This window comes from Brassica napus, chromosome A10 (assembly GCF_020379485.1).
Source record: "Brassica napus cultivar Da-Ae chromosome A10, Da-Ae, whole genome shotgun sequence".
In the NCBI taxonomy this organism is placed as follows: domain Eukaryota; kingdom Viridiplantae; phylum Streptophyta; class Magnoliopsida; order Brassicales; family Brassicaceae; genus Brassica; species Brassica napus.
Window position 1 is genome coordinate 2927801 of NC_063443.1, and position 26763 is coordinate 2954563.

The window sequence follows — 26763 nt, forward strand, 5'->3', positions numbered from 1 at the left end:
GATTATCCTAATTTTATATCGGTTTAATTTGGCGTTCTACATTCATACCGGTTTGGTTTAATTAACATTCTATACATTCCGGTTCGGTTTAATTTGATACCAGTGAAGCTTTCTCTCTCAGACCTTTCTTCATCAGCCAATTTCAAGATTGAAGACGAGAGAGAGAGAGAGCTTGAAGGAGGAGGAGGAAGCATTCCAAAAAAAGAATCTCTCTTTCGTCTGAATGAATCATCACGCGCTTGCCCTCAAATTCCACTCCTTCTCCCCTCAGTATGCGTTATCCCTCTCCAATTTCACCCTCCAAAGCCCTAATCCTCTCCACTTTCGAGTCCCGAATGTGAGCAGCTCCGTATGTCTCCGTTCCCGGAGCAGCGCCGCCGATGTTTCCCCTGTTAGATACACGGATGTCTCCTCCTCCTCGATCGGCTCGCTCGGGGAGACCGGAGGTGTCGTGGTGACGGAGAAACCTATCGATGTCGCAACCCTGGGTAATCTATGCGTCGACATTGTTCTCAGTGTTGACGAATTGCCCCCTCCTTCTCGCGGTGAACGCAAGGCGCTCATGGACGAGCTCTCTCTTTCTCCCCCAGATAAGGTTTGGTGATAAAGTGAAACACTTTGTGTTTGTTCTTGGTGTTATTAGTGAAGATTTTTGTTTTTGTTTTTGGTTATAGAAATACTGGGAAGCGGGAGGCAACTGTAACATGGCTATAGCAGCAGCTAGACTTGGGCTTCAGTGTGTTGCTATTGGTCACGTTGGGGATGAAATCTACGGAGAGTTTCTACTAGATGTGCTTCATGAAGAGGGGATAGGTACGGTTGCTTTGGATGGAGAAGCAACAAATGCCAAAGACGCCAGCTCGTTCTGTGAAACTCTTATTTGCTGGGTTCTTGTGGATCCTCTCCAGAGGCATGGGTTTTGCAGGTACTGCTTTAACTGAAAATGCCTCTCATGAAAACTCGAATGTTCGTTCTTTGATTGTAGTGGTTTGTGTGGGACGACAGTGTCTAATAATAGATAATGAATGCATAAACCTGCCATCTAGAATAGGAGATTTCATATAAATAGAGCTCTTTTGTAATGAATGCTGCAGACTAATCAGATTGTTTTTGTTATCGGAAAGCCATATTTTACTCGCTTATAGTTTTTCTTAATGTCTATGCATAAGAACGTATGGCTTTCTTGTTTAGACATCTCGTTCTCTTAGAGATACAAACTCTAGTGGGGTGATCTTGTCATACTTGCTTATGCTTCCAATATGATTCCATTTTTCCTGAATTCTTCTACTAGAGTCTGTTTTTATTCCTTTTCTCATCTCTGTATGTGAATCGAAATCTTGGAGGTGATTTCATTGAACTTACTCCCTAATACTGTTTATTTCTTTTAAGTACCTGGAATTTTGTTACTAGAGGTACTTATGTCTGTGGTTGATTCTCTTTTTTTAGTCGAGCTGATTTCAAGGAGGAGCCTGCTTTTAGTTGGATAACTGACCTATCTGATGAAGTAAAGATGGCGATCAGACAGTCAAAAGTTATTTTCTGCAATGGTTATGACTTTGACGATTTCAGCCCTAGCTTTATAATGTCAACGATAGACTACGCTACCAAAGTTGGGACAGCTATCTTCTTTGATCCTGGACCACGGGGAAAGAGTCTTTCCAAGGGAACTCCTGATGAGCGCAGAGCACTTTCTCATTTCTTTAGAATGAGTGATGTTCTTCTACTAACTTCTGAGGAGGTACAGTGCTTCTGTGATTACAATATGTTGATTAGTATATAAGTTAAACTGATCAAGTTATTGCTGACCTGTTCAATGAATTTCCCAGGCCGAGTCTCTAACTGGCATCAAGAACCCTGTAAAAGCAGGACAAGAAATTCTGAGAAATGGGAAGGGAACAAAGTGGGTGATTGTAAAAATGGGCCCAAAAGGTTCAGTTCTAGTGACCAAATCCAGTGTCTCAGTGGCACCTGCGTTTAAGGTACCTGCTTACAAAACATCTAATCTCTCATATTCACATCAAGTTTATGTATCATAGTCATAGAGTAAGTTTATGTAATGTTCTTGATCTTTCTACAATCATATGATCAGGTGGAGGTGGTTGATACTGTTGGATGTGGAGATAGCTTTGTGGCTGCGATTGCATTGGGATATATACGCAACATGCCGCTTGTTAACACCTTGACGATTGCAAACGCGGTTGGAGCAGCAACTGCAATGGGGTGTGGAGCAGGTAGAAACGTTGCAAAAAGGCATCACGTGGTGGATCTCATAAAGGCGTCGAAACTCAACGATGAAGAAAGCTTGTTAAAAGAACTACTCGCTGAAAACCCGGAAACTCCTAAAGTCAATCTTCTTTCAAAAGGGATGAGAAAGGAAGGAAGCAACAGGGAGCAGATAGAAATCATCTCAATGGAAAAAGTGGTTTCTGAGTTGCTTCCAGAGCTTGAAGTTGGGAGGTGTTGTGTAAAGGCTTCGTCTTGATGCATTTGAAACATTGATCGCTCACAAGATTCGCGGGGAAACTTAGAAGTGGAGAACCTTTTCAGCTGACTGGATGAAGAAATATTGGGTAATTGATTGTTTGGCTATTTTTGTGTGGGAAGGAGATATGAAAGTGAAGTTGATCTTCTTACAACAGTAAGAGGATAATAGTTCATCATAAAAAGAGAAGTTTGGTATATTTTTTTGATGTTTGTCTTCTGTTATTGTGTAACGTCTGTTAAAATGACACTGTTGGTCGGTATTTTGTAGGAATTTGAATGTTACATATTCAGGAAATCAGACGAACAGAAAACAATGTTGTTCAAGAGTTTTATTTCTATTTTAAGATATTTTTTTCACAAAAACTACATAATTTCATCCAGAAAGAGTTAATAACTAGAAAATGTTGAAGGGATGAAACCCCACCAACATCTCTAAAAGATTAATGTGATTGGGAGTAATCGATCTCAGCTATTTTTAGTAACGTGTGACTGGAGTTAAATGGTGGTAACTGGTAAGGAAGCCAGATTCGGCAATCTAGCGGCAGGAAACCGAAATAGATGGAGCTTCACCGCTGCTAGTGACTGGCTTTGAACGAAGGAAGGGATGTGGTAATGGATGGGGACATTCTCATGGGTATACCTTTTGTGGTGCAGACAACAACAATCGCTACGAACGTGCACCGTCACCATTACAGAATGAGAGCTGGATACAAGGTTAGAGAAAATGGGATTATCACAGAGAACTACTGGGAACGGATTGGTAAAAGACAACAGCAGCATGAGGATGGAGGTAGCAGAAAACCGTATGGAATAGAACTAGTTAGAGAGTCCTGTGATATGCGTTTCCTAGATAATGCAACCTAGTTGACAATGCTATGCTCTACTGCACTTAAGCCAAGATCCTAGACCAATCCAGAAAGCCGCAAGTTCATACTCTCATACCAATGGCTGAGCTAAATTCTCTGTGATGCTAATTGCTAAACAACATCAAAAAGTAGCTTCAAGATAGTCGAGTTTGATTCTCGTACCAATGATGAAATGAAACAAAGCTTTGAAAGGGACTTAGCTATTTTATATATGATTTAAAGGATGGTCCAAGTAACCATGGATTACAAGAACATCACAGCAAAAACAAGAAAAAAAGATGGAATTATACAAACACTACCCACCTACAAGATAGAGAAAGCTACAACCATGTACCACTAAAAAACCCTAGATTCACTTCACACCCCTCTTCGAAGCCCTCTTCGCTGGAGACTTCACCGTCTTCGGCTTCACAGCCTTCTTCACTGGAGTCTTCTTCTTCGTCGCCACCTTAGTAGCCTTCTTCTTAGCAGCAGCAGCCTTTTTCCCTGGAGATGTCACCGTCGATGTTTTAGCCGCCTTAGCCTTGGGCTTCGCAGCAGCAGCAACAGCCTTCCTCTTGGGCGCAACAGTTGCCTTCGCCTTCGGCTTGGGCTTAACCGCCGCCGATTTCTTCGCAGCTGCTGCGGCGGTAACCTTCTTCCCCTTCGCCTTGGGTTTAACCGCCGCTGCGGCAGCAGGTTTCTTCTTCTCCGTAACCGCCTTGGGAGATGACGACGGCTTAGCAGACGGAATCTTAAACGAGGCCTTCACCTTCACGAGCTTCTCGGAAGCAACGAGCCTCTTCAGATTGAGAAGCAGGAGCTTCCTGAACGAAGGCGAAAGCACCTTGTGCTTCTCCTCGATGAACTTCTGAATCGCGTATTGGCTAGATCCAGTTCTCTCCTTCAACGACACGATCGCGTCCTTGATCATCTGAAATCGAAAACAAAAATCAAAAATCAATCTCACAATCTCAACTACACGAATCCGAATCGATTAAGGCTACAAAGCTAGATCTGAGTCTCGTTACCTCTTCGTAAGTAGGATGAGTTGAAACAGACTTCTTCTTCGCAGCTGCAGCAGCAGTAGGCTTCTTCTTCGCCTTCGCCTTCACTTCCTTGGCTTTCTTCGTCTTGCCTCCCTTCGCAGCAGGCTCCGTCGCCGTCGTGTTGGTTGCGTCCATAGGAGGGATGTTCTCTTGATCAACCGCTGGACTCGTCATCGGAAAGTTGCTAGTAACCGTAAATGTAAGCTTTGGAGAAGTTATTATGAGAATGGTGGATGTGATCATTTCATCTGAAACGGTTCGATTTATATAGTTAGATGTGTGTTAGACGGCAAGTCGTATCTCTCTTCTGATTGGTTAAAACAATGACTACGCGGATCGCTACTCTTTTTACGAAGTTTGAATGGTAACCGTTGGATCTTTGTTTATCAACGGCGCAGAATGGATGACTTTCGATGTCAGTGGATGTGGATTTTAGATGCTTTAGGCATGTTTGCTGTGTTTCTAGCCTCTATTGATTTGATCGTAACTATTGATATACTTGATGAAATTCGTTTTTGTTTTTTGCATTGTGTAGAACAATCTGTGAGCTTTCTTTTGATTATCTAATTTTGTCGAAAGGATTATTCTGTAGTGAGAAAATCGGATTTAAAGAGAAATGTGTCATTAGTATTGTTTTTTCTTTGGTTGTGTTGCAATACGTTGGGTTTTTCGAATATTGTTAAAGAGAAGTTCATATAAAAAGTATGTTTATCTGAAACCAGACAAACCAAGGAGTGACTCCAACCATGAATCCTGAAAATTCGATTACTCTTCGATGCAAAAACATTTGATCTGTTGCTAATCATGATGACCATCTTCTAGAATATGCTGTACACCGCTTGTTGATATGTGTGTTAGACTTTTGTTAACACACAGTCAGAGGGTCAAATCGTTTCATATATTGTGATCTACTTTTAACCATATGATCAACTAATTTTAGTCAACATAAACATTTGTATAGTTTCACTAAAGTAATGATGCAAATAGGTTTCTTATCGTATGAGTAACTCATGTACAGTAACCATTTTAGATATCCTAGGTGTGTGAATTGGGCATCCCACAGACGTCTATTATTAGTATACAACATCTTTTTACATCACTATAATCACATATAGTATATGATATACACATAGGAATGGAGCACCGAGATCGAATCAATGAAACAAGATCGCAAAATTAGTATATCATTGATTTGGCTCTCAGCTTTCTTAGGCAAAGATCAGTACAAAAACATTATTTGCGAAGCATCAAATGCATATATTCTATATTAACCATCTACTGCTACATTGTTTGATCGTCATAACAAGAGTTGCTAAAGAAACTTTCACAACACAGTCGATTGCTCCTACAGTTCAAATAATGTTCTTCCTTGTAATGCTTACAGAGATTCCATAGGGAGGAAAAACAAAGACTACTCTGTCTCCACAGAATCTGCTTCTTGCAGAAAGAGTCTTTGAAGTTCTCTACGTATTATTGCATTCCGGAAGCTTTCGACCATAGGCAAGCACCATCATGTAATCCTTTGCAGAAGAACCAATCAATGCATCAATCTTTTGGCGCTTTGAACATCTATGCAACCATAGGTCTACCAGTTTCTGAAGCTTCAGCGTGGGAATCACTGCTTCTCCCATACATCTGATCTCTACCTGTACAAAAACCATTAAATGTCTATACATGATCAACCAAACATCAACTGCCATACTTGCGGTTAGCTCTAAAAAATAACTGACAATACACATTAGCCAGCTTCCTTTACATTCAAACGTTATATTCCTCAATAGTGTTAATAGAAAGATGCTTACCTCAGTTTCACTCTGGAGATTTAGTTTCCTCATTAGGTACTTTTGGATATAAGAAACTGGAATATCTCCATCCCTGTCACAGAACGAGCGAAACAAATAATACTATCTATTTGATAAAAAGAACCACAAAACCTACCTTATTTTCAAAAAAATTGCTGGAATTTTAGGCAAATATGTTTTTCCTTCCTGAAATCATCAAAGCCTTGTCAACATACCAACATGATATAGACAACATAAGAAGAAGAGAAAGAAAAAGTTTAGATATGGGAGGATGAATCTCACTGATCAGTGGACGCCACAAGCGAGAACCAAACAGGACCATCCCTCATCTCCCGTTTTGCACTCTTTTCATACTCACGTTTATATCTGCTCTTGTGGTCCTTAACTCTGGGTTGAATTTGTTTGTGAGATGATGCATTAGCCTTCTCAGATTTCGAACCTGGCCCTTGAGAAGCAGAAGAAGACTTCAAGGTCTGTGTCCTGTTCGCCACTTCGACCAGAAAATTCAAAGGTTTCCAATAAGATTCGGGATCCCAAGGCTCATCACTATCCTTTTTATTCTGAGTGAATTTGTTGGGTGAGCTTGTGCTCTCCAGAAGATGACCCTTAAGAAGAGATTCTTCTTCCTTCTCGGCCAATGAAGCACTGTCTTGTAATAACTCTTTTCTCGTGACCGTTTTAGTTCTTCTTCTTCCAGCTTGGTCTGACGCCTTGGTTTTGGTTACATCAACCAAATAAGACATAGATCTCTCCTTCTTTCTTGCTGGCTCTGGAGCTTTCACTTTTCTTCCTTTTAGAGGAAAGATTTTGGCTCTCAGGTCTTGTAAATTGTGGTCAGGCCTGCATAAAAGTAGCTCATCAACACACACACACACACACACACACTTAAAGTTTAACTACAAAGCTCACATCTGTACAGGACAAGATTATTTGCTCACCTAAGCTTGTCCAATGGGGTGCCACCAAGGTCGATATTGCAAACTGGACAGCACTCTATCTCGTCTTCTGTGATTTTCTCATAGATACATTTCCTACAAACTGCATAGGAAGAGTAAACTCATCCCAGTCTCCAGTAGATAGCAATTAGAAATGTAAATTAGCAAATATTATTCTCAGCTGATATGTTAAACAACAGTTATGCAGCTAAATAAAACAAGTAACCTAACCAAGCAAATAACTAATATGAAATTGACACATACAATCTTCAACTTCAAAGAAAATTAAAACCATGGCAGTGAATCTTGAAGCCTTTGTGGGTTAAAAAGAGGAACTAACAAGTGTGAAGGCACTCGGAGATAGTGGTGGCGTCAAGGAGTATATTGTTATGTATAATTAACAAAACATAAAATTAAATGATATTTCTAAAATTTATAAATATTAAAAAAAATCATAATATGATTAGAAAATTATAAAAATTGGCCGCCTAAACGCCCCGATTTATGCCAAATCGGTTAAAAAAATCGGATATCCGATTTTCTCCGCCTAGACCGCCTAAATGACCGCCTAGCCGCCTAATCTATTTTTTATTATTATTTTTTATTTATTTTTATTTTATTTTTAAAAATACTTTTATTTATTTATTTGATCTTAAATTTTATAAATATCATCAATATTCATAGTTTTGATGAAATTACACTATATTAAGTTTATATATTTTATTTGTGTGTTTTATACAATCTTAAACATGAAAATGTATTAATGTTATACACAATTAAAAAATAACATGTTTTATAACATACTAAACAATCTAAAATTTCCGACTCGCATAATTTTCGATTAATACCCGATTTTCTTTTTAGGTGCTAGGTCCAACCCGACTGCCTGACTAGCGCCTAGCGTGTTCCCGAACAGGGGTAATTTATGGTAGAATCAGATATTATGTTTGAACCAAAGACTAAGTCGTGTATCAAAAAGGTTCCCGACACAGTTTGTAGTGTATGAACTTCTTTTAACAAACCTTACATAAACTCTTCCCTTTACATTGACAATGTGATGAAAGACATCACCAGTTGGAATGTCTGACCAATGAAAATGAATTATTCCACCACTTCCTCCACCACCCACTACAATTTCCTCCAATACTAGATAGAATCGCAGACTTCGCTATGTCAAGTGTGCGCAAGAACAAAAGCACGGTTCCACGTGAACCACCGCCAGGTCCTAGACTTGAATCACTACAAGAAAACACAAGTTTTACGAGGGCAGTTTTTCTCGTGACTTCGTCGTAAAAGCAGTGTTACGAGGAATTAGCGAGGAAACCCGTTTCGTCGTTATACGTTTGTCGTAACGCATATATCCTCGCTAATTCGTCGTAACATAGCGAGGAAATAATTTCGTCGTAAAAGCGAAGAGGAATATTTCATCGTAAAGACCACGTAAAGCTTCTACGTAAGGATGTCACTAAGTTTCCTCGTAAATACCACGAAAGACTTTCCTCGTAAAACCCACGTAAATAAATACTCGTAAAGTAAACGTAAATACCTTGATAGCTTTCCTTGTAAAGACCACGTGCACTTTCCACGTTATTTCCTTGTAAACAATTCCTCGTAAAAACCACGTTAAGCTTCCACGTAAAGAAGTCGCAACATTAGCTACGAATTTACTTCGTTTCGTTATTTTACAAAAATATAAAAAATTATAATTAAAAAAATAATTTAAATTATTAATAAAATTAAAATTCTAAAAAAATCAAAACCAAAATATTTTATATATAAATAAGTTTTGAATTCATAATACAAGAACCGAAATTAAAAAGAACTAAGGGTCGTTAATCGCCCAATAGAATTCATCACTCCTCGCCATTACATCCGCCTCGGCATGTGTGTCGGATGTTGACTCGCCTGGAATAGGATTTTGTTGTCGCATGGTCCTCAACAAAGTCTCCCATTCCGGATTTGTGGCCGCTACAACGTCCAAAAAGCCCTCGAGTCCACCCACACGAGTTGTGAACGCAGATCGCGTCGAGCTCAACTCGTGACGCAGCTCAGTAGACTCTCTACGCAGCTCTTCGACTCCCTACGCAGCTGAGAGACTTTATCATCCCTTCGCTAACATAAGACGATGTCGCTCTCGGAACATCGTTGACGGAACCAATCCCCAACGTCCGTCCCTTTTTTTTAGGGACAACCTTAAAAACAAAAAAAAAATTTGTTAGTAAAAATTTAAAGTTAAATTAAATGAATAATTAAAAAAATTAAAATTTTAGAAAATTTACCTCCTCGTAAAGCTTATCCACTTCAGGTGTGGATAAGGTGACGGGTAATCCATCGGTGGACTGCTGGGTCAGCTGGGTCTGGCGTTCTTCACCCCAAGCAGCCAAATCGTTGTAGATTTGCTCGGACTTGCCATCTATAAATCGGCCCGCCTTGTTCTTGTGGGTCCTCTCGTAAAGTTGCATAAGAGATGGGAATTCTCCCGTCTTTTTGGCCTAAAAAACATTTAAGAAAGTTGTTAGAATATATATAAAAATATACTAAAAATTTAATATAATTAAATATTTAATTACCATTTCCAAACGGACACCGGCGTGGGGTTTTTGGCCCGTAGTGTGAAGCATCGGCCCGTTCCCGTGCTCATCGACTGTGTTACGGGAGTTAGAGCAAGACTGGGCGACTCTAATGGAATCAGGAAGACGCCAATATCGGATGAGGCCATCCCAGACATCCGTGGTGAGCTCAGCGGGTTTGCCACGCTCATACCCCTTCACGATCCAGTCACCCTTCCAGTTGGAGACCGTGTCCAACAAGCGAACTTTCGCCTTTACGATAAACTTCTTCCTCACCCTCTCAGTGATCCCCAAGGCCCAATTATATTTTTGCTGTTGGAAAAAATAATTTATAATTAGTTTTTCAGAAAGAAATATATATATAAATAATGAAAAAATTTAAAGATATATAATTAATTAATAGAAACTTACAGCGTAAATTTTGAACCACGTCTTTCTGACGTAGTGAGGCGTCTTACTCCAGTTCGGATGTGGCATGGAGAAGTAACCTTTTATCGTGTCGGTTACGTCCGATGCAAGACATCCGTCAATCCCAAACCAGGAAAATACAAATTTAAAATATAAATTATTTTTTAAAGTTATAAAAGAATTTAAAAAGAATAAAAAAATAATGAAACATACCACAAAGTTCCGTCCGGTCGGTCGGGGTCGATGACTGGTAAACCTTCTCTGCCTGGCAGACGGAGAATGTCCTCTACGGTGTACTGCGAGTAAGGAGCACTCGGAGGCACCATCAAATCGGGATGAATCTCGGCGGGCATCGGAGGTGCCATCGGAGGAGGCACAGGAGGAGGAGCCATCGGGGGAGGCACGTGAGGAACCGATGGTGCACTAGAAGAAGGAGATCCAAAGACTCTCTGAGTGTACTGAGTCTCGGGGACAGTCTCCTGACCCGAAGAACCGGGAGCTGAAGAAGACGACGGGTCTAAACGACTACCCGGCTCACCGAACATCTCTCTGTAATGGGCAGTAAGTCTACCTTTTCGAACCTGAGAAAAAAATTTAATTTTTTAAATTTTCGTAAACAATATACTTCCCAACATTATCCACCTAATCAACACTAAATAACATAAGATCCGTAAACCTATCTAAATTCCCTATACTAACCACCTAATATATCCTAAACTAATCAAACTAGAGAGGAATTAGAGAGACTTACCATTGCTACGAAATAGGGAGGAAGTGGAGAGGAAGTAGAGAGGAAGTGGAGAGGAAAGAAAGAGCGAGCTCGCTCGGGGATATATATAAGATTACTTGTCCTCGTCATTTCCTCGTAAAGTTACGAGGAATTACAGAGGCCCACATTTTCATATACGAGGAAATAGCGACGAATTACAAAGGCCCGCGTTTTCGTTAATGACGTTTTTACGACGAGTTACTTTACGTGGAATTAACGAGTTAACGTGTTACGAGGAATTAGCGAGCTTATATTTTTTATAAATACCCACAACTTTCCTTCTCAAACCACACACAAACTCACAAAACACACCCTATCTCAAATCACACACCTCACCAAAATGCTTTTCAAATTAGAAATATTTGAAAAAAAAAGAAGAGAAGAAGATTTTGGAACTTATGTGGACGAGACGTAAGTCTCGCCACATATAATTCCAGAATCTTTCTTCTTTTCTTTTTTTACTAGTTTTTATACTATGAGGAAGTAGCAAGTCCCACTTTTCACCAAATTAGAAATATTTGGAATAAAAGAGAGGAGAAGAAGATATTGGAACTCATGTGGGCAAGACTTACGTAAGTCTCGCCAAATGTGATTCCAGTATCTTTCTTCTCTTCTTTTTATTAGTTTTTTTAATATTTTCGTCGTAATATCCTCGTTAGGTTACGGCTCGTTTACGACGATTTTGGCTTACGTGGAATTAGCGTGCCCCGCTTTTTTATTTTTTTTTTAATTTCATCGTAAACTCCTCGTGGCCTTACGACAACCTTACGACGATTTTGGCTTACGTGGAATTAGCGTGCCCCGCTTTCTTTATTTTTTTTTATTTCGTCGTAAACTCCTCGTGGCCTTACGACAACCTTACGACGATTTTGGCTTACGTGGAACTAGCGTGCCCCGCGTTATTTATTTTACTTTTCGTCGTAAGTTCCACGCTATGTTACGAGGAATTAACGAGTACTACGTTTAAATCCCTAAAATCGGAAACCCCAAATCCCATCTTCCTTATCTTCTACTTCATATATTCCAAACCCCAAACCCATCTACCCTTGAACCTCAATCTATTCTTTCACCTCAAACCTTATTTATAATATATTCCAAACCCCAAACCACAAGTCCTTATTCATAATTAAAATAAACTTTCACATTACCTTATTCATAAATCAAACTCCCACATTATCTTATTCATAAAACAAACTACATAAAATCAAATACATCAATCAGATACATCAACATTCTCGTCATCACTAGAAACATCATCATTTTCATTAAACTCGTCTTCAACAGCTTCGTCTGTGGCATCGTCGGTAAGATCTTCGTACTCGTGATTATGCGGATCAATGAGAAGGATGTCATCAATTTCTTGTTCAGGTTCCTCGACTTCATTTATCTGTTCTTCTTGCAATGGTGGTTATTCTCCACTGATAATTCGTCCTCGAGGTGTAACTTTGATCACAGCTAACCAATTTATACCCGAATCTCTCATCTGAGGGTATGGAAGGAAGCTAACTTGGTCTGCTTGTGAAGCTAAGATGAAAGGCTCGAATTTGTTGTACCGTCGTCCACCGTTGACATCAACTACACCGAATTTGTTAGACCGAACACCTCTGTTGACGACGGAGTCGAACCATTCACATTTGAAGAGGACGCATTTCAGCTTCAGTATCCCTGGAAATTCGACTTCAATAATCTCCGTCAAGATCCCGTAGAAATTTGTTTCCCCTTTCACACATATTCCATAGTTACTGGTCGCCCGCTGTCTACCATACTCATATGTGTGAAAAGTATAGCCTTGCGTGAAATACATCTGTGATGTGGTGACCTTTACAAGTGGAGATTGAATTACTTCGTGTAACTATTTAGGATAATCTGCATCGTTGTCATAATCAACCTGCAAAAGTAAAGATAATGTTTAAATACAAATCATGTACGGAAAAAGAGTTTGAGATAATACCTGATTTCGCAACCACTTTATGAAGTGTTGATCTTTCCTTTTGTCTACGTCACTTGTGGATATACCAGAAAATGTTTCTTCGACTTGAGAAACAAATAGGCTGTAAAATCACATTTTATAATAGGAATGAATCTCTCTCAATTAATATAACTTATTATACTTAATTAGATGCGTTTCGAAGTGTCCATATATATGTTACCTTTCAAAATAACGCATCAATGGATCCTCGCAATTGAGTAGAATATAGGTGTGTGCACTATGAGCGTCTTGTTCACTCGACCACCAAACCTCTTTAGACTTCCCAATGAGTCGCCCAATCTGGCTAAAGATGTCTGGAACACCATCAACTGCATATGTTGGCGCAACACCACCATCATCATATCTTCTTGGAGCTTTTCTCCGGGTACGTACTTTTGACGCAAAGTAGTACGATGTGAAGTGAGAAACTTCTTCCGTCAAACTTCCAGCAATTATAGAACTTTCAACTTTGGCGAGGTTCTTTGCTTTTCCCTTCAAATATTTCATGGCTCGCTCATACTGATACATTCATCCGTAATATACAGGTCCACGAAGCAATGCCTCATATGGAAGGTGGACAGCTAGATGCTCCATGACGTCAAAAAAACCGGGAGGAAATATCTTCTCCAGGTTGCACAATAAGATGGGAATGTTCTCCTGAAGCTGTTCCACAACTTCTTCTTTAAGAGTGCGTGTGCTCAGATCCCTGAAAAATGCTCCAATGCCTTTTATATTCCAAAAACAATTAAACACATTGTTATTCATATATTATTTTACAAAATAGACCGTTATAAAATTATTGTCATATAATACACTACGTACCTACAAGTGCTTCATGTACGTTTGTTGGAAGTAGCTCCGCAAATGCAAAGGGCAGTAGTCGTTGCATAAAGACATGACAATCATGACTCTTCATCCCGGAGAACTTTTGACCCTTTTCAACACATCTAGAGAGATTCGAAACATACCCATCGAGGAACTTCACTTCTGATGCCACCCAGTTGAACAATACCGACTTTTTTTCTGAAGACAATCTGAATATCGGAACGAGAATTTGTCCATTGCTTTTAATATGTAACTTGCTTCTTAAGCAAATATCCGACAAGTCTAACCTCGATTTTATGTTGTCTTTTGTCTTCCCTGGGACATTCAATATTGTATTCATGATGTTCTCAAAGAAATTCTTCTCTATATGCATCACATCGAGGTTGTGGCATAGAAGAAGATCCTTCCAATATGGCAACTCCCAAAATATACTCTTCTTGTGCCAGTTGTGATGAACACCGTAAGAATCAGGCATATTACGAGGGACATGCCAATTACCACCCCAATGAACTGTTTCATTAGCCCCATAGTAGTCGATTTGCGCTTCAATTTGTTCTCCAGTTAGATATGGAGGAGGAGTGTCTCTCACAACCCTTTTGTGCCTAAACAAATTCTTGTTTCTTCGGTAAGGATGGCCAATGGGAAGAAACCGACGGTGACAATCAAACCAACTTGTCTTCCTACCATTCTTCAGTTGAAACGCATCTGTCGTTCCATTACAATATGGACAAGCTAATCTCCCATGTGTAGTCCATCCAGACAACATCCCATAGGCAGGAAAATCACTTATGGTCCACAAAAGCATCGCTCGCATCGTAAAATTCGTCTTCGTTGAACAGTCATACGTCCTCACCCCTGTTGACCACAAATCCTTCAACTCTTTTATCAGTGGTTGTAAGAAAACATCCATGGACCTTTTTGGATGGTTCGAACCAGGTATTAATATGGTCAAGAATAGCAATTCCCGTTGCATGCACATCTCCGGTGGCAGATTGTATGGTGTAAGAAAGACTGGCCACAATGAATATTGTCTCCCTGACATTCCAAACGGACTAAATCCATATGTGCATAGTCCGAGATACACATTGTGGCTATTGCTAGCGAAATCCGGATATACTTTGTTGAAATGTTTCCAGGCTCTTGCATCTGATGGATGAGTAATCTCACCATCCGTTTGAGTATGCTCGGCATGTCATCTCATCTTCTCAGCAGTCTGCTCTGATTGATACAATCTTTTCAATCTGTCTGTAATTGGTAGGTACCACATCCTTTGGTACGGTACCCTATTACGTCCCCGTCCTTGCGGCTTGAATCGTGGCTTCTTGCAGAATCGACATTCTTCTAGCTTCTCATCATCTCCCCAATAGATCATGCAGTTGTCGATGCAAACATCTATCATCTCCGAAGGCAACCCAAGACTATAAACCAGTTTCTGAATCTCATAATAAGAATCAGCAGACACACTGTCTTCCGGCAAATACTCTTTAAACAAGTCAGCCCATTCGTTCATGCAACTTTCAGGTAGATTGTGATCAGTTTTAATATTCATCATTCTAGCAGCCAACGATAATTTAGAGAGACCTTCTCTACAACCACTGTAAAGTGGTTGATTCGCCGCGTTTAACATTTCGTAAAACTTTTTTGCATCTATATTAGGTTCTTCATTTTCATCATGAGCTACGAATGCATCAGCTATCATATCATGAACCCTATCATAATCTACCATCTCCTCCTGATGGTAACTATGTTCATTATGCAAATGATGATCAACCGATTATTCCTGAAAATTGCTATTACTACTACTAGCTTCATCCTGATCATAATTAAAACCTTCTCCATGTTGAAACCATATATAGTAATTTGGCGTGAAACCTCTATTTATTAAATGCTTCCAAACATTTTCACGGTTTGCCAGTTTCGAATTGTTGCATTTCCGACAAGGACAAAACATCTTACCACTTTCTTGGACGAGCGGTGTTGAATCTGCTTGATGCATAAATGTCTCCAGCCCCGCAAGGTATTCTTTCGTCACTCTCCCGTTAGCATCTCTATGCATATACATCCACTTCCGCAACTCGTAAATAGTTCCGGAGCCAGCCATTTTTTTTCTTTTACGTTTTTTGTTGTTGGTGTGTTTAAAATGATGCTCAAACATCCAAATTTATAGGAAATTTCGAATCTGGTAGTTCTAATTTTCCTATGAATTTACGACGAAAATTAATTAGGTGCAAAAAAAAACGTGTGTCACTTACAAAGTTGGTGGATTCAAAATTTCCTCGCTAAATCCTCGTAAATAGTTTCCTCGTAAATAACACGCGAATTTTACGTCCACTTTACGAGGAACCTACGTGAAACATAATATCATCGTTATTTCCACGTAAATGACACGTCACATTACATCGACTTTACGACGAAAGATTTTTGTCGTTAGTTTACGAGGAAATAACGATGATACCGTTATTCACGTAAAATCCTCGTAAAGTTGACGTAAACTTACGAGGTTTGTTTTTCCTCGTTAATATTCCTCGTTAAGCTTGAGTTTTCTTGTAGTGAATTACTTATGCCTTTCAATGTCTTTCTAGGACTTTCACCATCAGTTGTTATTGATCCCTCAAGTGACAAGCTTGAAAGTGGGTGCTCAAGCGAACCAATCACTTCACAAAGTGGAAAGAGGAAAAATTATTAGAAAGATACATTTCAGAAAGGTTATTTCGAAAATAGTATTTTGACATACACCTACAAGAGAATGCAAGCTTTTCATATTTAAATTAGTTGAAAGAAGAATAGACCATAAGGTACTTGCATTAATAAATACATAACTGACGTGTTCACAAAGTGAAATTTCTTTTTGATTTTTTTCATTAATGGATTGTTTTGTATTTATTTATAAAGTTTTTATAACAAAACTACTACACTGCACGTGTTGTTTTTTTCTTTCAGATTGTTGAAAAAATTTGTGAAATGGAAAAAATTATGAGCTTTAAAGATAGAGTTTTTGCACTAGATGACTATGATATGCCAGTTATTTAGGTAAGTAGACATTTCCCCTTTTGAATGAACCGGGAAAATAAAAATACCTATGTTGCATATCGGTCAATTAGATTGACATGTTGTCAGTTTAGTCAAGCACGCTTCTGTCGTAATAATGTTCGATTTTAGTGGTTCGTTTACATATATTCATATCACATTTGGATTGTTGCATTTGTAATGAATATACGGAAATCCGGTAATTAAGCTTTAAAACCGGTTATGTATATGTTTGGACATGTTAAAACCGGATATACAACAGTGCAACTATATGCACGTGCACACACACGTGAGAATTATAAAAATTTATCTTCCTGTTTTATTGATATTCTTGCTTGCCTTGTGTTGCAGGGATCAGATGGGAGGACATGTCCTGCTACTTCACGGTTGCCTTTTGTTTTGCACGTTTGAAACCGGTTTCTGAGAAAACTAATGTTATTGTAAGCACGTTTGAAACCGGTTTCAAAATTAAATATCCGGAGTTAATGAACCATTATCGAATAACATTCCAATTAGATGTCTTTGCAAACCAATTAATTTCGGTGAACTAGTATTAGGCCACATAAGTGTCTCTACTTAACACTACAAGATGAAACAAAATATCCCAATTCTACATGGCCACATACGTTGCTTTTCTTACCACCACAAATATCAAACTAATTTTACACCATAAGAATGTCACAAAAGTCAATTTCGTTCAGTCTGACACATCTCTACTGTCACTTGATGTTGCAACACTTCCCTGTTTCACTCTGCACCTACTATCCCTATATTTCTCACGTAATACGGAGGACATAACCGACTTTGTCTCCACCCCAACTACACGGTTCGCCAATTAATAAAAAATATGCATAACTACCTAATTTCCATCGTTCCCATGTATATTGGGTTAATTAGTCCTTAAAGATAAGTAATAAATGGCTACTACTACTTCATACTCTTAAAATTCATGAAAGAAGTACATATGTTTTATTCAAGTAATATATCTTTTTCTTATTATTTGAGGAGCATTAGATAAAATTAACTTTTACTTCATGTGTTTATTACATGCGTGTCATTTCCGACGTGGCATTACCACAAGCTCTCACACACCTTATATTCAAAAATCCTTTCTTAACTAGACTAATTACAAAATTTGCCATTGCTAATTACGTTAAACCTTCTGTATATACTATAAGCTTATTGAGTGACAAAAACATTTATCCCCCGTCTACTACTCTTCCATTACAAACGGTTTCATCTTTAACTATGAAGAGATTTTATTGCCATAAACTGAGATTCTTCATAATTATCGATTTCAATATGGCAATTCGTATAGTCTAACTTAAATATTAATGCCTTTCTATATAGTTAGACTACATTAAGTATTATTACCCACTTTCGTACGTATGTATCTCTATATCTGCTTATATGTGTGTTGCTATATAACAAATTCGTTATATATGTGTTGTCAATCACAATGTTCACGAATTCGTGTTGCTATATAACGAATTCGCAAAATTTTCTAGATATATACGTACACTTTTTAAAAACAAATAACATAAAACGATCCATTATATAGTATTTTTAAAAGCTAATAATAGTTTCAAATCTCCCCCATTGCATGTTAACCATGTTTATCGTTTCCATAATTATCAATGCAATTATGTAATTGACGACCATTTTATTAGAGTAGAGATTCAAGACAACACAATTTAATACATTGTGGGAACCGAAATTCGCCCTGTCGATTTCCGTTTAAATAAAGAAACTAGGAAAACCCTAATTTCCCAGAGGTCTCGGATCTCTGCGAGAGCCAACGACAAGTGATCGAATATATGCGGAAATCATGAAAAGATAACAAACGAGTTTAGAGAAAACAGCAGATCTTATTTCGAGTCCGCGTAAGAGCGTTGCGATCATTACAAGAGAATACAAAGGCTTTGGCCGCAGGGGCCGTCAGCGAGTTACCTAGTTCTAGCAACATAAAACCCTAATCCTAGTTGAGTCGCAGCTCGATAACAAAGGACGAAAAAGATATCTAAAAGGCTTAGATTGATTTCGGACTGAACCTTGTTAAAGGCTGCCTACGTACCCCTTTTGAAGATCAAGCCGAATGTAGTTCAATTGATAGAGCTGGACAAGAGATCGAACTGCCTGGGCGAGTTCGTCTAGTAATTGAGTGCCAGTCATAGAAACCGAACTTGTCGAGAATAAGCCTAAAGTTTCTTAGTGCAGAGAATTCCGAATCTAAAAAGTTCTCCCCCTCTTGCTCCTCGCCTAGGACTCCTTATATACTAGCTCCAAGGTCGGTTTACGCTTTTACTCTTCTGCCCTTAAGCCGTCATAGCAAAAAAATGGAGATATTCCATTTTTCCCGATCTTCACAATTATCTTCAAAACTTCCGTATTTATCCGCGGAAACTTGACATTTATCCTTTCTTGTGGACCAAGCGTAAACCAGTCTGTGGTTTACGGGCTTTTGGTTAGGAAAATCATAGGATGGGCCTCGAGTCGTGTTTTAGGTCCCTTTGGGCCGTCTTCCGACTCGACACGTTTACTACGAGTTTTCCGCGGTTTCTAATCCGCGAAGTTTGATCGATGAATTAGAATGGCGGGAAACATGGACTGAGCTTGCTACGGTCTTCGGGAGATAGCATTCGAAGGTTTTGACGAGAATGCAAGAACTGGTGTCGTATTGACGTTCGGAAAGGTTCAATCGCTACACAGCTACCGAACTTTGGCTCGAGCCCGGTCGCTTCGTAGCGACCGAGCGGGACGAGCCCTCGGTCGCTACGTAGCGACCGAGCTTTGGCCCGAGCTCGGTCGCTACGTAGCGACCGAGCTAGGCTGAGCTCGGTCGCTACGTAGCGACCGAGCTTTGGCTCGAGCTCGTTCGCTACGTAGCGACCTAGCGGGACGATCGCTCGGTCGCTACGTAGCGACCGAGCTATGGCTCGAGCTCGGTCGCTACGTAGCGACCGAGCGGGACGATCGCTACGTATGGCTCGAGCTCGGTCGCTACGTAGCGACCGAGCTTTGGCTCGAGCTCGATCGCTACGTAGCGGCCGAGCGGGACGATCGCTCGGTCGCTACGTAGCGACCGAGCTTGGCTCGGGCTCGGTCGCTACGTAGCGAGCATGCTTGGTCGCCGCGTATCGATCGAGCTTGGCTTGTCCGCGGTCTGATTTCCATACTCGAGCTTCTCCGCGGCCGATTTGGATACATGTCCGTTTCTTTCGGACAATCGGTATTTAGTGGTTCGATTGAGATTTGGACGATATTTTACTGCAAGGCTGTTCGTAAAGATATCTTTACGAAGATTACTTTTCGTAAAAACGGTTATGCTGACTTTTACGGACTTTCAGGCATTGATTCCGTCGTGACCGATTTTGACCCCAACATACATTACCATTTCGAGTGTTCCCATAATATATGAATCAAATATGAATCGACAATCGCGTGATCGAATCAATTATTGTGAATGGCAATGTTAGCGTGATAATGGCAACAAAATATACGTGAAAAGAGTAGTTTTCTATAGAAGTGATTTAACGGATATTTCATCGTTGTTATTCGAATACGGTTTCACCACGCAAAAGTTATTATGAAAACATGATTGTCCATCTCTGACTTATAATAAATTTTGTACCGGAAGAATTTTTACATGAAATTTGTGTGATTGGATCTTCATATTGTTGCCTATTTTACGTAAAAACATATCGCATTGCTATACAAGTAGGCAAATAGTATATTGAGTATCAATTTGATTACTGAAATATCGAAAGAGTCATTAACTTTCTTATGATTTGTTTTGTCTTAAATTCATAATAAATAATTATAAGTTATTGCACACTATTATACATTTTTTTCCTTATAATATTTCTAATTTACAAATAAATCAATTACACAACCATAAAAAAACAATTAAGTTTACATTATACATACATGCACAATTTTAAAATTAAAAAAAAAAACTGTTTTCGGTCACTCACCCCGCGCAGGGTGCGGGTATCACCTAGTGCATATGTTAAAAATAAAACTAATACAAATCAACATTCCTTAGTTGTTTGAGAAATTGCACCCAATAACTAAGAAAAAAAACAAAATTCACTATCTAACTAAAATCCCACCCTCTCTCCTCTTTTCTCTTCCTATCTCTCTCTTCTCTCTCTCTAAAAATCTAATTTCTCTTTTTTTTTGTTATTTCCTAAATAAACCCGTGTTGTTTTCCCCTTTTTTTGTTGTGCTATCAATTTTATTTAGCCATGAAGTTGCAATTTCATGCAACTTTATTAACACAATCTTCTTCGTAACACAAAGTTGCATGAAACTTGGTCTAACTCCAATTTCAATTAATTAAGATCCAACATGAAATTATATTGGATCTTACAAACTTTGTATAAACGGGAGGTAGACCAAAATAATTTCATGCAACTGTAGTAACAGAGAGGTTTACAGTGTCGTCTCAAATTATATATGGATCTTGTTCAAAAACATATTAACGGTATATTTAACAATATATTAAAGTAGTTTTAAAAATTTATAACTATATATATATATTTGACTTTTTCTAAAATTCTAAATTCTAAATTTAATAATATATTTAAATTTCAAAGTTTAAACTATAATTTATATATTTATTTTCAAAAGAAATCTTGATTTCATTTTTATTTTTAATTTTGGATCCTATTTGACCGTTCCACAATTTTAAGCAAAGATGTTTTTCCTTCCCTGAAATCATCAAAGCCTTGTCAACATAACAACAAGATATAGACAACAAAAGAAGAAGAGAAAGAAAAAGTTTAGATATGGGAGGATGAATCTCACTGATCACTGGACGTCATAAGTGAGAACCAAACAGGACCATTCCCCATCTCCTGTTTTGCACTCTTTTCATACTCACGTTTATATCTGCTCTTGTGGTCCTTAACTCTGGGTTGAATTTGTTTGTGAGATGATGAACTAGCCTGCTCAGATTTCGAACCTGGCCCTTGAGAAGCACAAGAAGACTTCAAGGTCTGTGTCCTGTTCGCCACTTCAACCAGAAAATTCAAAGCTTTCCAATAAGATTCGGGATCCCAAGGCTCATCACTATCCTTTTTATTCTGAGTGGATTTGTTGGGTGAGCTTGTGCTCTCCAGAAGTTGACCCTTAAGAAGAGATTCTTCTTCCTTCTCGGCCAATGAAGCACTGTCTCGTAATAACTCTTTGCTCGTGACCGTTTTAGTTCTTCTTCTTCCAGCTTGGTCTGACGCCTTGGTTTCGGTTACATCAACCAAATAAGACATAGACCTCTCCTTCTTTCTTGCTGGCTCTGGAGCTTTCACTTTTCTTCCTTTTAGAGGAAAGATTTTGGCTCTCAGGTCTTGTAAATTGTGGTCAGGCCTGCATAAAAGTAGCTCATCAACATACACACACACACTTAAAGTTTACCTACAAAGCTCACATCTGTACAGGACAAGATTATTTGCTCACCTAAGCTTGTCCAATGGGGTGCCACCAAGGTCGATATTGCACACTGGACAGCACTCTATCTCGTCTTCTGTGATTTTCTCATAGATGCATTTCCTACAAACTGCATAGGAAGAGTAAATTCATCCCAGTCTCCAGTAGATAGCAATTAGAAATGTAGATTAGCAAATATTATTCTCAGCTGATATGTTAAACAACAGTTATGCAGCTAAATAAAACAAGTAACCTAACCAAGCGAAGAACTAATATGAAATTGACACATACAATCTTCAACTTCAAAGGAAATTAAAACCATGGCAGTGAATCTTGAAGCCTTTGTGGGTTAAAAAGAGGAACTAACAAGTGTGAAGGCACTCGGAGACAGTGGTGGCGTCAAGGAGGATACTGTCGCAGAGAGGGCAGCTCAAGCATTCCCTCATATTATCATATTGTTATGTATAATTAACAAAACATAAAATTAAATAATATTTCTAAAATTTATAAATATTTTTAAAAAATCATAATATGATTAGAAAATTATAAAAATCGACCACCTAGCCGCCTGGGCGTTACACGTCACTCTTCCGCTCTGATTTATGCCAAATCGGTTAAAAAAATCGGATATCCGATTTTCTCCGTCTAGGCGGACCGCCTAGCCGCCTAGGGGGCGGCATAATCTATTTTTTATTATTATGTTTTTTTTTAATATTATTTTTATTTATTTATTTGATCTTAAATTTTATAAATATCATTTATATTCATAATTTTGATGAAAATTACACTATATTAAGTTTATATATTCTATTTGTGTGTTTTATACAATCTTAAACATGAAAATATATTAATGTTATAAACAATTAAAAGTTAACATGTTTTATAACATAGTAAACAATCTAAAAATTCTGCCCCGCATAATTTTCGATTAATCTCCGATTTTCTTTTTAGGCTCTAGGTCCAACCCGACCGACAGACTATCGCCTAGCGCGTTCCCAAACAGGGGTAATTTATAGTAGAATCAGATATTATGTTTGAACCAAAGACTAAGTCATGTATCAAAAAAGTTACCTTACATAAACTCTTTCCTTTACGTTGACAATGTGATGATAGACATCACCAGTTGGAATGTCTGACCAATGAAAATAAATCATTCCACCACTTCCTCCACCACCCACTACAATTTCCTCCAGTACTAGATAGAATCGCAGACCTCGCTATGTCAAGTGTGCGCAAGAACAAAAGTACGGTTCCACATGAACCACCGCTAGGTCCTAGATGTGAATTAATTATGCCTTTCACTGTCTTTCTAGGACTTTCACCATCAGTTGTTATCGATCCCTCAAGTGACAAGCTTGAAAGTGGGTGCTCAAGCGAACCAATCACTTCATAAAGTGGAAAGAGGAAAAATTATTAAAAAGATACATTTCAAAAAGGTTATTTCGAAAATAATATTTTTGACATACACCTACAAGAGAATGCAAGCTTTTCACATTTAAATTAGTTGAAAGAAGAATAAACAATAAGGTGCTTGCATTAATAAATACATATCTGACGTGTTCACAAAACTACTACATTGCACGTGTTGTTTTTTCTTTCAGATTGTTGAGAAAATTTGTGAAATGAAAGAATTATGAGCTTTAAAGATAAGTAATAAACTATATTATAACCCGCACTATGCGCAGATTTATATACATTATATTCATGTGTTATGTTTTTAAATTAACATTTCATGATTTAAAGGTATTTTATAAATCTTGAGGTAAAAGTGAATAAGAATATTTAGATGAGTTACTTTTAGATTAAGAGTTCATGATTCAATGGTATTTGATAAATTTTGCTATTTTGAATAAATTAGATTAAGTTATTTTTAGTTAGATATTATGGTATAATTGTAATATACCACACATAATTAAGATATGGTGGAAATGTTTTTTTTTCTTTTTCTTTTTGTTCAGATTTAATTGAAATAACTGTTTACTGTGTTTTATATTATTAAAATATGATCAATAAATAATTTAGTGTTAAGCAGATGTTAGAAATATATATTTTTATTTTGTAATATTGTTTGTGTACGAAACAAAAGAACGTTATCTTGTCATATTATTATTCGGGAGTTTTTTAAACTTTGGAAAGATATAAAAGGATCATTTCTGTTTTTGTTAACATTATTAGCTTAATGTTATGAAACTGTTTGAGATAAATATTGTATAATCAAATTATAAGGGATGTTAACTTTAATTAATTTCTAATGAATGGTAAATAGATCCAAAACTTAAATGACAACTTTTTAAGTAGATAAAAAGTAGGACTCTATTTTAGTAGAGTAGACGGCTATGTTATAGTTACTTGATGATTGAACTAAATATTATTTAGTACTAGATTTGGACCCGTGCGTTGCAACGAGCTTTATTTGATATTTTAATTTAATAAAAAAATATTAAAAAATCATTTTATTATTGTTTAAAATTGTTTTGCATATGTTATGTGAAATTTATTTTATAATTAAGAACTCTTTTTTACACATAAGTTTCAGTTAATATTTGTTAGAGCTAGAAATAACATTTAAACGTAAAAATTTAAACCGGATCCAACCTGAAATAATAATTATAATGAAATAAAAAGGAATTTGGAAGTTAATTAAGGCCATGATGACAACATTATATACTTTCTTATGTAATAATTTAATGTTTTATTAAACTTATCTGATGTTAAATAATTTTCTGGATTCATTATTTATTAATGATATATTTTCATAATAACATTTTAATTAAAATATATTATAAACTACTACATATTAAAAATAAAAAAACGTAATAAGATAACAATGAAGATTGATTTGTTTTTGACTAAACATATGTACGGCGACAGTAATAATTATCAATTTTTTATGAGCAAACATGAGAATATATATATCAAACATGTGTTTGATTTTCGTACAACCAAACACATAAATACCAATCACGACAACATCCTAAGTTTTGATTTTATTTTTAGGAATTTAGAAAAGGAAAAGTATTATCATATAAACTTTTACAATTATCTTCTGTTTAGAATTTCAGAAAAATCTTATTGCTATCAACTATAAATAATTTTAAAATTAAGATTTTTACAGCTCATATAAATACTATTTTTACACTTCATTTTTAATTAAATACTTTTTAGTATCATGTTCATCATCAAATTTTCTTTTAAAATATACTATCAAATAACTTCTTACAATTTTCTTTTGGTTAGGAATTACAAAATATGATACAAATCTCTCTTGTTGAGGATTTTTTTTTTAAGTTAAAAAACTATCAAATAGTTTTTTACAGTTTTAGGTGTTAGAAAACAAAATTAAAATTACATAATCTTTTATAATTATTTTTTCTAGGAGTTAGAAAATAAAAATACTATCAAATAACTATTTCCAGCAAATATTAACTATTTTAAAAAGTTGCTATTTTAAAAATTCGTTTACTCAATTTTACTAATATTTTTAATTAAATATTTTCAGTATTATATTTATCATTAAATTTTAAAAGTAAAAATTACTTTTACAATTCTATTTGGTTAGAATTTCAAAGGAAACAATCTTATTTGGTTAAAATTAAAAGAGGAAAAAGTTATTTTTCAAATTTATTTTATTTAGGATTTTAGGAAAAAAAATTATTTTCATATAATGATAAATTTTTATTAATACATGCACAATTTGTTTTTACAAATGTCACAATAATATCGGGTCAAATATTTGAAGTTATTTTTGGTTTATAATTTTTTAAGACAAAATTATCTATTAAAAAGAAAATTTATTATTTTAAAGAAATAAGTTACTTTTAATTTTTTTTTTAAAAGAAAAATTCCAACTATAATTCGTTTTTGTTTAAGACTTTTATACAACTAATATATTTTCAATAAACAAATTATGTTTAGTCAATTATATATTGTGTCTTATACATACAAACATATATATTTCTCATATTCACACATACTTATGTACGACAAAAACATCATAATTTTAAAAAAATTGTGTTAGCATCATAAGATGTAATATGGATGATAAGAAATTGAGTTGTTTACAGAAATTCAAAGAAAATACTCAGATATTATTTTTCTTGTAAATACTATTTTTTGTAAAAATAATATGAAGAAGCTTAAACCTAAATAAATATGTGAAAATAATATTTATTTTGGTATATATTTTTGTAACATACATTTATCTGTTAAAAAGGAAACTTAGCTATTTATATGAAAATAATAAGAGTCCTTTAACATTTTTATTTTCTTAGGTTTTAAAAAAGGAATAACACTTATTTTATAGTTAGTTTTTCTATTTGATTTTTATTAAATAATTTCTTGTACATGTAGGATTTTATAATTCGTTTAAAAAAAATATTTTCTCTTATAATATCTTTCTTTAGTGTCTTTAAAGATGAAAAATATATAAAATATTTTACAAAGAAAAAATACTTTTAGAAAGCTTTTTACAATTATTCTTTGTTTCTAGAATTTTCAAAATTAAATTTACTATCAAATATTTTTAAAAGACTATAAAAGAACCATAAAATATATAATTGTAAAATGCTTGGTTCTTCAAAGTTGATAATTAACATGATCGCGACATGTGTTAATTAATTTATTAAGATTGTGACATGTGTCAAAAATATGTTA

The 26763-nt window shown here is 36.5% G+C and overlaps 4 protein-coding genes across 4 annotated transcripts; 1 reads left to right on the forward strand and 3 right to left on the reverse strand.

The window, feature by feature from the left end:
- Positions 1–101: 101 nt before the first annotated feature.
- Positions 102–2847, forward strand: LOC106427078 (fructokinase-1). Its single transcript, XM_013867809.3, has 5 exons — positions 102–595; positions 675–925; positions 1447–1738; positions 1827–1979; positions 2090–2847. Exons 1-5 carry the CDS (start codon positions 224–226, stop codon positions 2480–2482), a joined length of 1461 nt encoding a protein of 486 aa, XP_013723263.2. The 5' UTR covers positions 102–223; the 3' UTR covers positions 2483–2847.
- Positions 2848–3534: 687 nt separating this feature from the next.
- On the reverse strand, positions 3535–4638 carry LOC106427075 (histone H1.1-like). Its single transcript, XM_013867806.3, has 2 exons — positions 4361–4638; positions 3535–4263 (listed from the first exon to the last, which is right to left on the reverse strand). Exons 1-2 carry the CDS (start codon positions 4619–4621, stop codon positions 3703–3705), a joined length of 822 nt encoding a protein of 273 aa, XP_013723260.2. The 5' UTR covers positions 4622–4638; the 3' UTR covers positions 3535–3702.
- Positions 4639–5613: 975 nt separating this feature from the next.
- LOC106427047 (E3 ubiquitin protein ligase DRIP1-like) lies at positions 5614–7410 on the reverse strand. Its single transcript, XM_048743266.1, is given in 6 exon segments — positions 5614–6024; positions 6181–6253; positions 6317–6382; positions 6463–7020; positions 7119–7236; positions 7380–7410. Coding segments are annotated over 6 exon segments (1029 nt in total). The 3' UTR covers positions 5614–5841.
- A 12739-nt stretch (positions 7411–20149) lies between these two features.
- LOC106363802 (E3 ubiquitin protein ligase DRIP1-like) lies at positions 20150–22253 on the reverse strand (the record flags this gene model as incomplete). The annotated part of the gene is made up of 2 exons (XM_048743267.1): positions 20150–22050; positions 22141–22253. Coding segments are annotated over 2 exons (675 nt in total), but the record flags the coding sequence as incomplete, so codon positions are not given.
- Between the last annotated feature and the right edge of the window lie 4510 nt (positions 22254–26763).